Below are 16,105 nucleotides of genomic sequence, written 5' to 3'. Positions count from 1 at the left end.
TGTATTCAGTACCATCTTTTTTGTAACATGGGAATGACAAATGTTAAAGCAAAAGAAGAGAGTGCAAGTAGTACAACCATCAAAGCCTGGTGCATCATAATTCAGCTCCTGCCAGTCAGCCAACAAATACTGATAGTACACTATAGGGTTCCCAATCATGGCTGGCACTCAACATCTGACTGTTAATTTCAGTGTTCCCCAAACTTACTCCCCCCTACCAGCCGTGGCATGTGTGGGTAGCACCCCTGTCTTAGTGCCCAACCTCCCCCAGTTGGTAAGGCACACGTGAGCCCAACTTAATGTAAATAACCTCAACTTGGTATAAGCTCAGGCAAGGTCTACATTTAAAGGGCATCAACATTTTTAGGTCCAACCTGAGGAATTAGATAAGATGGAATATTTCAAGAATATTTTAGAAATTAAATTTAAAAATGGTTAGGAGTGATAGCTTTATCTGGTAAGCTTTCCAGGCTGGTAGAACAGGATGGCAAATAAATTTCAATTTAAAAACCAAACTGCATTCAAGTGACCAGTAGGGGTTGTTTAGGGGACTGTATAGGAAAGGACTTTGAGATTAGGTCTGCGCCTAGCAGGAAGAAGTGCAATGACTGATTCACAATGTCTAAAGGGAGTGGAGGATAGTGACCCTCTCCAGAGCTAGGGAGGAGAGGAGCGAAGGATGTGCAAGAGTTTGGGAACCAGCCAGATAGCAGGAATCACTTCCTTTGTAAAGGCCAAGTTGTGAACGGCTGAGGTACTTCCAGTGTGATGGACTGGGTTTGATGCAGGGGACTGGGTTTCTGTTCCAGCTCTGCTACTGGGACTGGATATCCCATGACATATCCTGATGGCAGAAGGGGAGGACAAGAGACTCAGTCCATTCAACAATAGCCATGTGCCAGGAAACACTAACTACGTTACATATGTCACATTACTTCATTAACTCCTTCAAGTTTTCTCAGTCATGACACGGAACTACAATATTGATGTGCTATGTGGATTGAGGGAGGAAATCTGTCTGTATACTGCAAAATGCCACAGAACTACAGAATATTAGCACAATGGTGATTTTTATCTAATGCACATAGTCAGGCTCACAACTCATTTTACTAGATTTTCCCTCACACTCACACTTCCTCATATAAAAAATGAATATGTCCGTACTATCTAATAACAGTGCTGTGATTTCAAGTGCCACTGCATGTAAAGAGAGTAAAGCAACCTGGTGCACACCACCACTTCATAATGTTTTTTGTTAAATAGTAGAACCACTTGAAAAGATCGGATCTTTGACACAGGTTTCATTAATAGAATCAGTTTTTCAATCATAGAGTAGGAGAAAATTACTTTAAATTGGGATCTTATAGATCAAAGTTTTGAGTCTCATCTCCTTCCTTAGGGACAAGTGGCAGGTGGTAAAATTGGAGTCCCAGCCCATCCTGCCCCACCAGAAGACAAGCAGCTGAGCAGCTGAGCAGCAATGTGCAGCCCAGGTCTTCCCATCTGCTGCTGTGTGCTCGGACAGACCACGATTCAGTGTGGACAGCGGCTTTTGAGGAATCAGCAGGGAAGTGGGGAATGCTGTGCACGGACACTCACTTGGAAGGACTTGCCATAGGAGCCATGGGAAATCTCCGCTCTGACACAGGATGGATGGGCAGGGAAGGCCATCCATCAGTGTCAGGGAAGATCTGAAGCACCTGGCTAGTCAGGTGAAATAAAATAAATTATTTACCGGTCTCAGAATCCAGCTGCTCACTTGATGTTCATAGGGGACATATCATTTGCTGCCCTGAACTCTGTGGTAGACCGGAAGGAAAGACTTTGTGGACTGCTGTGTGCGGGTGTTTGTCACTGTTGTGAGAATGAAGGGGGCTGTCATGCGCTTCGTAACTAGGGAGAGAGTCTGACACTGTGTACCTGACTGAATCTATATGGGAAACCAGCTTACTCTGATGGTCATAAAATTCATTAGGTTTAAAAAATGAACTGAGGGCCGGGGATTTAGCTCAGTGGTTTCGCTGCCTGCTGCGCAACTGCAAGGACCTGAGTTCGATCCCCAGTACCAAAAAAAAAAGAAAAAAAAAAAAAAAAGAACTGAGAATCTGTTTAGAAGCTCCCCAGAGCTTGACTCTCCACTAGAGGGCGCCATTTCTGTCACTGGAAGTAACCAAAGGCCCTGCAACTGGATCAGCCTCAGAGAACTGGGGAGAGACTCCTGCATCACTGACATCATCGCTTTCTACCCAAAGGTCTTCACTGTTGCCACACCTAATCTGGGTCACTTGGTTCAATACCTACAAGAAAGGAGACTAGCTGGGAGGATGCAGAGCAGGAGGATTACAAGTTTGACTCCAGCCTGGGCAAGAAAAGAGAAAAAGAATAGAAAAAAAGGCCTGAGATAGTTCAGTGTGAAGGCCCTGGGCTCAAACACTTGTAAAGAGGAAGGGGTGTAGGACACAGCCAGTGGCAAGATGAATGATAATGACAATGACAATACTACTAAGGCCAGGCACTTTCCTACTACAGTATTTTAAAAAGTAAACACTGTGATCCTTATTCTATAGATGGCAAAACACTACAGGTAAGTGTAAAGCTGGGATTTGAACCCAGAGCTGACTGACTACAGAGCCTGACTCCCTCCCAGATTCTTTTGGGGACTTTTTCCTTGGAATGAAGTTAGAATCTGGTAAATTAAAGTTTGTGTTTTTGCCTTCAGAAAAAAATTGGGGAGAAGCCCAGGGTCTTGGCATTCACTCCTGGGCTGGCATTGCTCTTCACACTGTGGAGGAGCAGGGCAAATTTGCGGATTATGCTCACCAGACAACGTGCCTGCCTGGGATCCCCGTCTTGCCTACAGGCTACACAATGGACTCCTTACAAGGAGGCCCACTCAGAAAAAAGCAGACCCCTTGCTTCTGGGCCAGTACTGCAGCCAAATACAAAATGGATGTCTAAGCTCTGAGAAACATTCTTATTTTAGTAAACTTTTTTTTTTGGTACCAGGGATTGAACTCAGTTCCTTGTGCTTGCACAGCAGGCAGCGAAACCACTGAGCTAAATCTCCAGCCCTAGTAAACTTTTTTTTGGTACCGGGGATCAAACTCGGGTCCTTGCGTTTGTGCAGCAGGTGACAAAACCACTGAGCTAAATCCCTGGCCCATTTTAGGAAACTTTTAATTCAGAATGCACACAAATCAAGAGTCTATACAGCACAATTTTCTACAAGGTCTACAAGCCTCATAACCAGCGCCAAGATCAAGAAACAGGCCTTTAACAGCCTCCCTCCAGCATGGGTGCTTCTCTCCTGCCAGGAAAACCATTCTCATTACTCCTTACACATCGTTATGTCTAGGGTTTTTTTTTTGAGATGAGGTCCCACTATGTAGCCCAGGCTGGCCTTGATCTCACAGTGATCCTCCTGCCTCAGCCTCCCGAAGGCTAGGGTTACAGGCATGTGCCTCCACGCCTGGCTTCAACTAACAGCTCGTGTTTCTGCTACCAACCACCAGGCTGGAGCCAAACACTTTACATGCAGTTTCATACTTGTTTCCAACAGCAATCTTCAGAAGCTGGCATTACTGATATTCTCATCTAAAGAGGATAGAAACAAGACTCAGAAAGATGAAGACCCTTGCTTGAGGGTTATGCGGCTAGTTATTGACAGAACTCAGTTTATGCCAGTTGAGGTTCGTTTTGCCCCTCTTTATATACTGAGTATTGCAAGTTCCTGTCAATCACTTTGGGAAGGAATATTCGAGGACTTTTGTTAGGCATTGTACATGTTAGCCAGGTTCAGACTAATGTCAACACCAGAAAAGGTTTTACTACAAAACACAAAGCATTGGGCTGGGGATTTAGCTCAGCGGATCTGCTGCCTGCCTCAAAAGTGCAAGGTCCCGAGTTCGACCCCTGGTTCAAAAAAAACAAAAACAGAAACAAAAAACAAACACACAAAGCATTTGTGAGAAACAGAATTAGTGAGCCCTAGAGTTAGAATTCAAAGATCCTCCTTTATGCCAGAGGTAAACAAGACTGGTAAGGGTCAGTATGGCAGACCAGGGTCCAATTCAGGTCCTTGACTGAGCCCAGCACCCTGCCTGCTCCTCCTCCACGTGGAGACCTTTGCTAGGGAGCAGGTAACTCAGACAAGGGTTCTGCCTCAGACACCGCCACCAGCCCCTGTATAAGTTGGGCCCAGGACTGTCTCTCTGCACCTCAGTTACCTTCTCCGTCAGGTGGGGATGGTAAAAATACCCTCCTTTTAAATAGTTAAGCACTATGCATCAAGCACTCAGCACAGAGATTAAAACAGGTGGATATCTTGAAAAGGTTGCCATGATGATGATGATGACCTAATAATATTATGTTGACTATTTTTTCTACTCCAGTTGGGTTTAAGTCAAAATAGAAGTTTAGCATTTAATTGGAGCAACTTAACCCCAACTATCAGTTGAAAGTTAGTTTCAGGTTATGTAGTGAGGCTCCAAACAAAACCTCTGGGCCCTTAAGCAGCTTCCTGAATGATCAGCATTTGTGTGCCCTGGGCTGGGCAGGGCAGGGGAGCAGGAGTACACAGCTGTGCTCAGGAGGCCACGTGAGGAAATCACAGGATGGCAGGCATCACAGAGCCTCATAGAAGCCTATCAGTTTGAAAAGAGGCCCACGTTGGTTCTATCTCCAATCTTCTGCTTCATAAACAAGAAGACAAGACAGAGCACTCAGGTGGGAAAAAGGATGTTCTTTAAATTTCACTGTTTAAACTTTCTCTCAGAAAACAGATTATCACCAGTCATTCAGGTCACACAGAAGTAGTATGCCATTTCTTTCCTTATTTCTGCACTACTAATAGACAGAGTTTAGCTTGTTGCCTGTTTATGCACTCACCTAACTGCACATCGGTTGTGAAGCGGAGTCTGTGGATCATGCTGACTTTGAATGACTTGTAATGGTGGCTGCTGAGCATATCCTGTACTGTAGCTATGTCAATTTGTGAATCCTCCTCAAAAATTCCATCTGCCCTTGAACCTGAGGAGGAAAAAAGCACTTTAACACATAAAGATACATGAGGCTTGGCAAATGGTGTCTGCTTAAAATGCTTTGGGATAAATTAAAATAATATGGGCTATTTAATTCGGAGAAGAAAAGGCTGAGCGATGACTTAATAATGCCATTCCAGTAAACAGAGAATGGTAACATATTAATCATTCAACAATTAATTCCACAAACACTGCCTATTCTATGACAGGCCCTTGGCTGGGCAGTAGGGAGAGGAGGACAGAAATATCTCTGCTTGCTCTCAGCAAGGAGCTTGGTCTGCATAAGGGCATGTCTAAATCACAAGAACATGGGTGATCACACTTGGTTTGCTAAATGTGATTTTCCTGATCACAGAAATAATCTCTGCTCCTTGAAGAAGCCCTGTCCCAAGCCGCCTGTTTAGTAGCTTTCTACCCTGTACCCACAGCCTCCACTGGTCGGTGTGTGGGAGCCTGCTGGCACTTGCATGTCTGTGCCAGTCACCTCACTGGCCTTCTACTGCCAGGCTTCCTCTGCAACCCAGCCACCACAAGACCTTCTGATTCATCTTTCCAAAGGTTTGATCATTCATTCACTCGCCAAAGGGTGAGTGAGAGCCTCATACATGCTGAGTACTCTAGCATGTGACATGGGAGACAAACAGGAAGACTGATGCTCATAAGCTTTCTCTGGCTTCCCAGGGCTTCCTGAAACACTTTTTTTTTTTTTTTCTTCTCTTCAGTCAAGCCTTTCTGAGGCTTTGGGCAGCTAAGTCACATGCCCAAGGTCACACGAAGCAAAGACAAACTATCTCTTGGTCCGCAGAGTCTGAAATGTGGATTTCTGAAGGTGGAACTGCTGGTGCCAGGTGGGATGAGGGAACGCCTGTCTAGCAGAGAGGCCAGAGCAGGGACCCCAGCCTTGTGTTGAGCACCTGAAGACGGCTCCACAGAGTAACTTAGAGCTCTTCAGGGTAGAGGGGCGGGGGATGAAAAACAAGAACTGGGTATCAAACTGGAAAATTCTGTTATGTAATGGGCAGCCTGACAATTACACATGTTTACTTCTCACAATCACTGCCCATAGGGCAAACTTTTTATGAAGTTGTCCCCTAGGGTTGGGGGTGTAGCTCAGTGGCAGTGTACTTGTCTAGCCTGCGCAAGGCCCTAGGTTCAATCCTGGCAACACACAGACACACACAGGGAAGTTGGTTTCTGATGCTTTCACAATGAATGTATTTATTAGGAATTATGTATTCTGTTTCCAAACACTGTAGTTATTTCTAACTCAATTTTAGCACCTACAATAAGGCTTTCTCCTTGGTAAGGAAGTGGGATGCCTCCGACAGAGTCCCCCCTGAGAGTGTCTTGTACATGCTGTCCTCTCTGCTCGGGTCACCTTCCTCCCCATTTCGGTCCCTCCTCATCACCTCCTTATTTCTCTTGAAGAGCTCAGCTCAAGTGATGGTCCAGGGCATCCTTCCTGACCCCAGGCCCACAAGTGTGGTTCAGCTCCTTCTGCTACTGTGCCCTGCATCTTCTTTCAGAACAGTTAGAACAGGCAGTAATTATTAGTCTCTGCCACTAGACTGAAAACTCCCAAAAGGTTGGCAGAGTGACTGTTTCATTTACCACTGTAGCCCAGACCCTACCAGGACTACTGTGGAGAGGAGAAAGCAAGCGCTCAATAGATGCACTGGATGAATACCAGGTGCCATGCCCAAAGGAAGGGATCAGGTAGGCCAAGTGACTTAACCAACATCACGCTGCTGGGACACAGTGTCCGAAAGGACCACTGGGCAACTCATTTCCATTCTTGGCAACACCTATGATTTTGGACAGAGGCGCCATGGTAATAGTCACCACTGCCTTCTGAGTAATGTACATATCTGAAGTGAGAGGCTGGTTAGCAGCTAGAATTTAGAACAATCATTCACTTTCTCCAACCTACATTTGCACTGAAACATAACTCCCAAAATGTTTACTGTTAGAATTTTTATACATGAAAATTATAGGGAGTTTTAGTAAAATATTAAAATTGTTTAATGTTTTACAAGTCATTTAAAATCTGGAAAAATGCTATTATAAGATATAGCTTAGCTACAAGCTCCAGACTTCTGTTTTCTTTACTAATTAGTCTTTTTAAAATATTGCAGGTATTTGATTTGGAAAGAGGTAACAGCTCATTATGCTAAAATGCCAATTACTACAAAAAAACCCCACACTTAAGATTTTTACATTTTATGATGTTGGATTAAAACCAATTTAAAAATTACTATAACGTGACATATAATTTTTTACTGAGCAATTTCAATGCATGCCAGCTGCTAATAAAGCATCTTAGCTGTAAATGATAATTCAGATGCTTTTAGATAAAGTGGTGCATAAATATGGCTAGAAATTGATTTAGCTTCTTACAGAAGCTACTGAAGAATGACATATTTTGTTTAATACACCAGCTAATGTAGTCCTAAAAGCTCAAACCAGTGCCAGTTTTCACTCCTAAATTTGCTGTGGGAGATTAATGAAAACTTTATATTTTGCTGAAATGTTAATAATGGGCAGATGAGATGATAGGATTTTAGTAGAGGTCTTAAAGCTATGGAATAACCAGCAAGCCTTGTCAATTTTCTTGTATTAATTTTGTTCAAGACTTATATAGCTGGAGCTGGCTCAACACACTAATGCTTCATGCACTGACCTTCTACTCTCTGCCAGTGTAAATTCATATCCCATTTGAGGATTTAAGTCCCCAGATACTGGGGTGAGTTCTGAGCCTTGCTCCCACTGACAAGGGGCGTGTCTGCTTTTATGATCAGAAGGGCAACAGCACCTGGAGGAGTAGGGCAGGAACAGTCCTGTTCGTGCATCCAGCTTACGCTGCCCACTCCAAAGTAGGTTATCTGCTGAATGAAATACTGCTGGCCTTTGAGGTCCAGGGCCATTTCTTGAAGTAGGTCCAGGAGTGCTGCTGCCTGGAGTATGTCTGTGCGCATGTGACTTGCGACCACGTCTCCCCATGCGAGCAGTATGCTAGACTGTAGGAAGGTACTGGTGAGGACGGGGCAGGGTTCCTGATCCTCGGGAGATTACAAACTAGCTACAGAGCACAAAGAAAACAGTACAAGGGAGAGAGAAGTACCCAATAAATGGTGCATGCAATAGGCACTTAATCTAAAAACAAACACTTGAAGTAAAGCATTATATCAAAAGCATGCTTTTTGAACCAGAAAAGTTCTGTGACTTGTTGTGTACACTTTCACTATTTGTATACTTCTGGCAAAGGGTGAACCCAGTCGCGCACAAAAGATGCTTGGCACTGTACCATTTGCATATTAAAATTATTACTGTACTATGAACTTCAAATTAAAAAGTCTACTTCTGTTCAAGAGAAGACATTTTTATCTTCTCAAAGTGAAAGGCAGAGAAAGTCAGAATGTCTTAAAAATAAACATACAAAAAAACCCCTCACTCTCTAAACCATTAATTTAGTTGAAATATAACCCTTTGGTATTTTGTTAAATTAGCAATTAAAAAGGTCACCAGCAATTAAATGAAACAAAAGCCACACTGTGTTCATTTACATTAATGCTGAACTGGGTCTCCTCTTGAATGACAAGATAAATTGTAATGGCACCTTCAAAGACTTCACAATGTATTTTGTCAAAGTTGGAAGTGTTAATGTCTTTGTGTGCCATGGATTACCATAATGTATCGTGTCAAAACTCGCGAGCTGCAATAACTCAAAGGTGTACTGTGATAGATCAAATTTTGGGGTGGGCCCTAATAGTGGCTCAAGTACCAGAACCCAAATGGACTGACAAGGTTCTGGGAGAATGACAGAGTGCACTCGCAATGTGAAAGGTCTAGGGGACAAGCAGAGACTCTGAGGAAGCAGCTTGAGCTCTGGAGTAAGAATTCAGGAAGAGGGAATCAAGGAACAAAGCCTCTGGCTCCTGTCTTAGGTGAGGAATGGACAAACTTGGCCAGGGCAGGAAGAGTACAGGGGAGCAATGGGCAGGTGAAGAAGGAGGTAGGCAATTCTAGGGCTGGCAGCAAATAAAGAAAGAAGGGATGCTATGAGACAGCCAAGGGCTGGGAGGTGGCCCAGGGGCTTAAGAACATTAGAACACAATACAGAGTTCAGTGATGTACATTCAGATCGTAACTTTGATACCAAGGGTCAAGACTGGGCCAATACCCTGGCTACGAGTCCACTGTTGGGAAAGACAGATGCAGGACAGACCCACTGGACTCTGGAATCCATGTTTCTTCCTTCTGCTGCTCCTGCATCTCCCCTCCCCGGCTCCTGCCCTACCTACCTCCCCATGCTCCCGTAAGCGAAGCAAGGCAAGGGACTGCTGAGATGAACAGTGATTCTCAAAGTGCAGTCTGGGACCCACTGTGTGTGGGATCCCCAGACCCCTTCATGCAGCCCATAATTTCAATACTATTTTCATAATAACAGTTACACACTTATTCTTTTACAAGTGTTCAAAGCAATAAAACGTTCTACATTGTAACTAACCTTGAAGAAACTATCACTTGAGTTTTGACATAGTAATGAAAATTAGTATAAAAAATTACCAGAGAAAGCTATTGAAATATTTTCCCCTTTTCTACAAAATATCTGTATTGGACAGTTTTTAAAATATACTTCAATCAAAACAATGTACTGCAACAGATTAAAGGCAGAAGTAGATATAAACATCTAGGTGTCTTATACCTACACATTTATAGGAATTTGCAAAAATGTGAAACAGCGCTGCTTTTCTCATTGAAAAATTTAAATATAATTTCATAAAAATCTTTTAATGAATTAATAAATATTAGTAAATTTCTCAGTTTTTACTTTTTTTCCCCCGGTACTGGGGATCAAACTCTGGACCTTGTGTTTGCAAGGCAGGCGTGGTGCTACTGAGCTACATTCCTGGCCCTGTTTTTATTCTTTATAATCCAATAAATAAAAGTTCATCATAGTCCTCAATAATTTTCTTTTCTTTTTAATGCTGGGGATTGAACCCAGGACATGCTCTACCACTGAGCTATACTGCTAGCTAGTCCTACATCAGTAATTTTTAAGTATTAAGAGGCCCTATATCAAAAAGTTTGAGAACTGCTAACCTGATTGGTTGTTACGCATTGTTTTCAGTCTCCAGGTGACCATTTAAACACTCATGAGGGGACACAAAAGTGCAGTTACAGCTGTGTTACAACCTGAGAACAAACAGAGCAGGAAAGTGTATGCACACATTCTAAGAGGAACAGGTTTGCTATGAGCAATGAGACCAAGGCTAATCACATCAAATACTGTTCTACAGTTAAGCAAAGTGCAGGTGAATTCATACTGTATGCTATTGGCAGATTTCCTGTGTTCATAGAAGCAAACGGCATTGAATTTTAAAATTCACTCTATGCTCTCATGAATCTCAGACCAAGTCTAAAAAGCACTTATCTAGTATAAGTTAGCAACTTTGGCCTCTCTTTTCTAAAATGCTCTATGCCAACACTAGAACTCAACTGGAAGACCACTGGTCTTTTTACCTCTTTGCCTTTCCACTCCCTCGGACAGCACAACCTGTTGAGTCTTCCTTCAATCCAAAAACAGTTACCCAGGACCTACTGCATGCCAGGCGCTGTGCTGTGCTTCAGGAATTTAGGGCGACGGTGGATTCCGAGATGCTGGGAGGGGCCGGGCAATCCAGAGGAATATATGGGGTGGGAAGCATGATATGCATGGAGGACGAGCACATCCACAGGGAGTGCCTGCCTCTGGCTAAGCAGAGTGTGAAGGGGAGCAGTGGAAGGTAAGATGGTGGGGTAGGGGAAGAAGTTCTTTAAACATAGTGGTGGTATCTGGTGCAGGCTCTGACACACAGAAAATGATGCTGTGCAAGGAAGTGATGAAAGAATAAACAAACCATCTTCTACTTCATTCTGCCTGTCTTACCGGTCCCCTCCTGACCCTGTCCCCCCAGAACCCACTGCTTCAGCCACACTAGACTTTACTCAGGTTACAATACCAAGCCAGGACATCCTTTTCATGGCTAAAAGTTTATATACTTCAAGGTCTAGTCCAAACGGAACCTTCCCTGACCCCTCTACTGAAACCTGCAGTCCTCTGTGGAAGTACAGGTAGTTTCTTTGTGGACCAGATGCTCCTTGAAGGCAGGAAAATTCTACCTTCCACTGCACACCATCCATCACACAGTGGATGTTCAATAAATGGTGCCAATGGGATGAAGGAAATTTGGTGCAACTGTAAACTTTGATGCAATGAAGTTTTAGTTAACCATCAAAGTACCTGAGGTTTATACACCATCCTTTGCATTAACATGGGTTAACACACCCTCATACCATTCAGACTCCTCCACTGACTGGGTGCATTGAGGGCTGGGATCCTGCCTCACAGCAGCTAACATTTACTGAGTGCTTACTATATGCCAGACACCATGCCCAGCACTTTAAATACATAATCTCATTTAATTTTTCCAGTACATTCTTTGGGTTGGATAGTATGCTCTGTATAGCGAGGAAAAAAACAAAAAAAAGACTAGAACATCATCTTGCTACTACAGTTGTCCAACTAGTACGAGCAGGAGTCAGGAATCAAACCCAGGTCTGTCTAATTCTAAAACTGTGCCCTTAACCCCACATAACCTCCTTTGGGTAAAAGTGTTCCTTTAGAGGGCTGAGAATGTACAAGTCCATGGGCCATAACAGCATCTAAGAACACAATCATGCATGGCCTCTAGAACAAAGAAATCAGGGATAAAACCTAACTGTCTCAGTCTTTCACTAAGACTCAAAGCTGGATACATAAGTGAGTCACAGAGAAAAATTTTTTCTTAGCTCAACATTCATCACACTTTTTTTTTCCAGAGGCCATTTAAGTCCCCAAAGTCTCATAAGCCCAAAGCTTCTCTTCTATTAAACACTTTCCTTCAGCTACTAGTCATTTTTGCTGGTCTCTAAAAAACGATCAATAGGTGATATACTATAGCACACACACTCGTCTGCAGTAATCTCTTTAAAGCCATCAGGATCACATAGCAGGTTATATCCTTCACTAGAATCTGCCAGGCTACAACCAGGGCAGGGATCCTTGCTGTCACAGTGCTTAACTGATTAAACTCCTGGAGTCAGAGCCAGCCAGGCTGGAGGACTTTCACATGGAGATTTCAGACCTCCGTCAATAAATCAAGGTAATCTTGCTTTATGAGGGGATCAGAAGGTAACAGTTTCAGGTGTGTAGGGTTTCTAAGAAGACCAGATCTTGGGTGGGGCCCTATGAGGCCCTGCATTCCAGGCCCTCCTGTCCCTCATGCTTATGTGTCAGCACCACTCCTGGTCCTTGTTCATTTCTCCGCAGTCCGTTCATTCTCACACATGCCAGGCACCTTCTGCCTCAAGGCCTTCACATGAGTAGTCCTCTGGCTTGGAGTATTCTTCTCTTATTCTTTGATTCTGCTTTTCCATCCTCAAGGAGGCCTTCACCCACTACTCTCACCAGCTCTGGCTCTCTCTCACCAGCTACCCATTCTGTCTTTGTGGCACTATCACAACTGTGGGCTCCAGGATGAAGGGTGGCTTTTTGCCACCTCCCACTACCAGTATAGTGCCAGAGCCTGAGCATGGTCCCAATGTTGACGCTGTGGGGGCATGAACAAAGATGTGCCCAAAGTGAATCCAACTACCCTTCAGAGGATGGAGTGTGACCCTTTACGGGGCTAGATCAATGGTTCATTGCAGGTTTGCTCCCAAGTTAGGTTGACAGAATTCCCTTCACTTGCTCTTTCTCCAATGTGTCTTCATTCCTGTTCAGAGCACAGGAAAAAAAATGGGGTCTTCTCAGGAACCTGGCATTTTTGACAATTTACTTGGCAAAATACCTAAGAGCTGTAATGTCTGATCAACACTGAGGTGTACCTCTCCCTGACTCTGGTCATGGAATAGGGCACAAATGCTGGCAGAACACCACCTCCCATCCAGAGTCACTGCAGAAATGTCACCTGATGCATCACCAAACCATTAGGCAGGGGCTGCAGGGCAGATTCTTGGGCAGGGAGCCTTCTGGAGGAATGCAAATCTCCCTGCCCTCACTTAGAGCCCAGACAGGGTTTGTGGCTCGTCAAACATGTTTCCTTACTGCTCTAATGTACCAGTGTATCGCTTAATGAAAGTTCTTAATTGTAATTCAATTAATTACATACACAGAGTCCCCAATTACATTTTCCAATAAGACACTGGCTGTGGTACAGGTCTAAATGCACTTAACCAATTTTAATATATTAAGACCAATTTCTCCTGAATACTAATTACTACCTAATGATAAAATGAAAAGGGGGGAACTGTTAAGAAAGGGAGAAAATGCAATTCATGTGGAAGTTCTCAGCCCAGGCAGCACAGTGCAGGCACTTGTTACTGAAGAAGTGGGTGAGGATAGGTGCACATGCTTCTTGCACAGGTCAGCACAGCTTTTTGCCCCAGGAATCAGCTACTCCTAATGCCCAGAGTGGGGAGCCTAGCAGACAGAGGGAAGAGAGGAGTAACAGAAGAAAAAGGCCATCACTCACTCACAGGCTCAGACCAGCTGCAGTGTCAAGGTCAGCTGGCCCATGTCTCAGGCACTCAGACACTTGGGAAGAGCCAGCACTTGCACTTGGACAGTAAGTTGCAGTCCACTATGTGCTGTTAATGTACACAGACCCACTGACTTGCTCCAGTGGCTTCATCTCACAATAGACCTACATGGTAGGGATTACCACGTCATGTCTCACAGGTAGAGAAAGGAGGCTCACAGGACTCACCCAAGGTGACAGTGGCACCAGACATCTCTTTCCTCCTACATCCACTACCAATCAGCCCATGTTAACCAGAGAGCAAGAGGTGGACACCAGTATTTAGAGACAGCCTTTGTTTTGTTTAGATTCTGTTAGTGAACAGGGAGCTATTATACGATACCAACTTGAAAAAAAAAACCCTCACCCATATTGAAAATTCCTTACAGTGAACACCGCCCCCCCTCAACCTGAAGCCATGTAACTGGCTTTCAGCAGTAACTCAATCTAAGACATGTGCAGTGAACATCACAAGTCATTTCTATTTGTAAATAGAATTTATTTGCATGATCACATTTTCTTTTGTATTTGACGAGTGTTGTGGTAGTATAATAAAAAGAGGTTTAAAGCCCTGGTAGTCAAGTCACATGACAGAATTGGGACAGATTAGCAATCTGTAACTGAAGAAGGCAAAGCCTCCAGAAGCAGAGAGGAATCACCAGGGAGTCTCCAGGCCTGGCACGGAGTACAAGCAGGAGGAGGAATTGGCCCATATATGAACAACCATCACAAAAAGGTTCTGGAAACACACCAGGATATGCAAACAGTCATTCTTTTCATTCTCCTTCTATAGCTGCCTTTTTTTTTTATAGCTGCCTTTTTCCCTTTTATTTACATGGTATTTTTTGGGAAGGGGATCCAAATACCACCACAGAACAACCTCTGTATATAAAAATGCTCACCCAAACTTGGAGTTTTCTTTAGAAGCTACCAAGTAGTCACCCCAGAGCTCCAGTGAGAAGCCTGGTAATAGCAGAGACATAGGAAGCTCATTCCATCAGGGGATTGAGCCAGGTCTGGCCAGACATGGGGATGAGGACAGAGTTCAGACCTGGCCCCTGGCCAGGGGAGGTCAGTCTGATGTGGGACTGAAGGGGACATATCCATGTGACGGAATCAGGGATCAGAGGAGGACGAGAGGGAGTCTGAGCCCAGGGGTGGCAGCCAGGTGGTCTGGGGAGATTTCTAGGAGGAGCTGCCTGCTCTCTTGGGTCTCCAAAGGGCCATTAAAGGCAGTGAATGAGGGTTCTCAGATTGTGACCTGTGATGGTGACCTCTTTCTTAGCAGGGCCTCTACCTGGGGGACCACCCACCCTTTCTCAGTGTATCCTGAAAGTAGAGAAATTAAGTGAGGCACTGAAATCATAGGTCTTAGCCATTCTGTTAGTCTCCTTCAAAAGGCAGGAGATCAAAGGAGGTTGAGCTAATGTTTAAGGAGCACTGATGCTCTCTCTACAGCAACTGCTATTTAGGAAATAGAGCAATTGGATTCAGCTCTTTAACTAGATCTATTGGATGGAAGATACAAGTTCCAGGGTCTTCATTATTATGAATGTGACATTAGCAAATCCCCTCACCCCTCTGAGCCTCAGTCTGTCTTCTACAAAGATGATGACCAGAGCCGGGGATTTAGCTCAGTGGTTCCACTGCTTGCCTCACAAGCGCAAGATCCTGAGTTCGATCTCTGGTATCAAAAAAAAAGAAAAGATGATGACCATACTAGTCTAAACATTTATCATAACAGCACCTATATCTCATTCAATATTCACAAAAACTTTGTGAAACAGATTTAACATTCTTCATTTACCTAGGATATGGAAGCTCAGAGAAGTGACATGATTTGCCCAGTGTCAGAGGCTGCTAGTGTTTACCCAGGGTCACCCTGACTCTAGTGGCTGCTGTAAGTACTATGCTGAACTATTATAACCATGGCTTAGTTTGAACAGGGACTTAAAGGCTTTTTTGGCTAAAAGCATTAACTCTTTACTTGAGCCTGCAGGTGTCTCCTTTGCTACCTTAAAGTTTGAGTAAAACACCCGCTGATCATTTAGCGTGTTTACACAAAATCTGGTAATACAAGCTCTAAATTTACCTAACCTCTTTTATTCTCCTTCATGGCTGAAGACACCAGGAAAAGAGTATCTAACATATTTTTCAAGATTCCAGAATAGGGCCAAGCGATGCCTGTAATTCCAGCACTCAGGAGGCTGAGTCAGGAGGATCGCTGCAAGTTTGAGGCCAGCCTGTGCCACATAGTTGAGTTCAAGGCCAGCATGAACTACATAGTGAGACCCTGTCTCAAAAAAAGAAAAAAGGAAAAAATTAGAAGAGTGAGTTGCAGGCAGGCAGATCAACCCATGATGGGAATCAACCCCCCCCCCCCGCCCCATTGGAGAAATCATCTCATAATGAGAACTGAACTGCTGAGGGATAGCAGACCCCACTGAACCAGACTGAGAAAATAAT

At 44.0% G+C, this 16,105-nt stretch overlaps 1 protein-coding gene across 22 annotated transcripts in view; it reads right to left on the bottom strand.

The window, feature by feature from the left end:
• Mapkap1 (MAPK associated protein 1) overlaps nt 1-16,105 on the bottom strand; it is a 233,563-nt gene that overhangs the window by 36,304 nt on the left and 181,154 nt on the right. For 18 of the 22 annotated variants that reach the window (XM_021262056.2, XM_004849373.3, XM_004849374.3 and 15 more), the window contains one exon: nt 4,888-5,028. The exons of the other annotated variants lie outside the window; for them this stretch is intronic. In XM_021262056.2, coding sequence (XP_021117715.1) covers nt 4,888-5,028 — 141 coding nt within the window. The remainder of the gene's footprint in view (nt 1-4,887; nt 5,029-16,105) is intronic. 22 annotated transcript variants of the gene reach the window in all.

Source organism: Heterocephalus glaber, unplaced genomic scaffold (genome assembly GCF_053883595.1).
Source record: "Heterocephalus glaber isolate CG9 unplaced genomic scaffold, H.glaber_assembly_v1.0 deba00001479, whole genome shotgun sequence".
Taxonomy (NCBI): domain Eukaryota; kingdom Metazoa; phylum Chordata; class Mammalia; order Rodentia; family Bathyergidae; genus Heterocephalus; species Heterocephalus glaber.
This window is presented reverse-complemented; position numbering and strand designations above follow the sequence as displayed.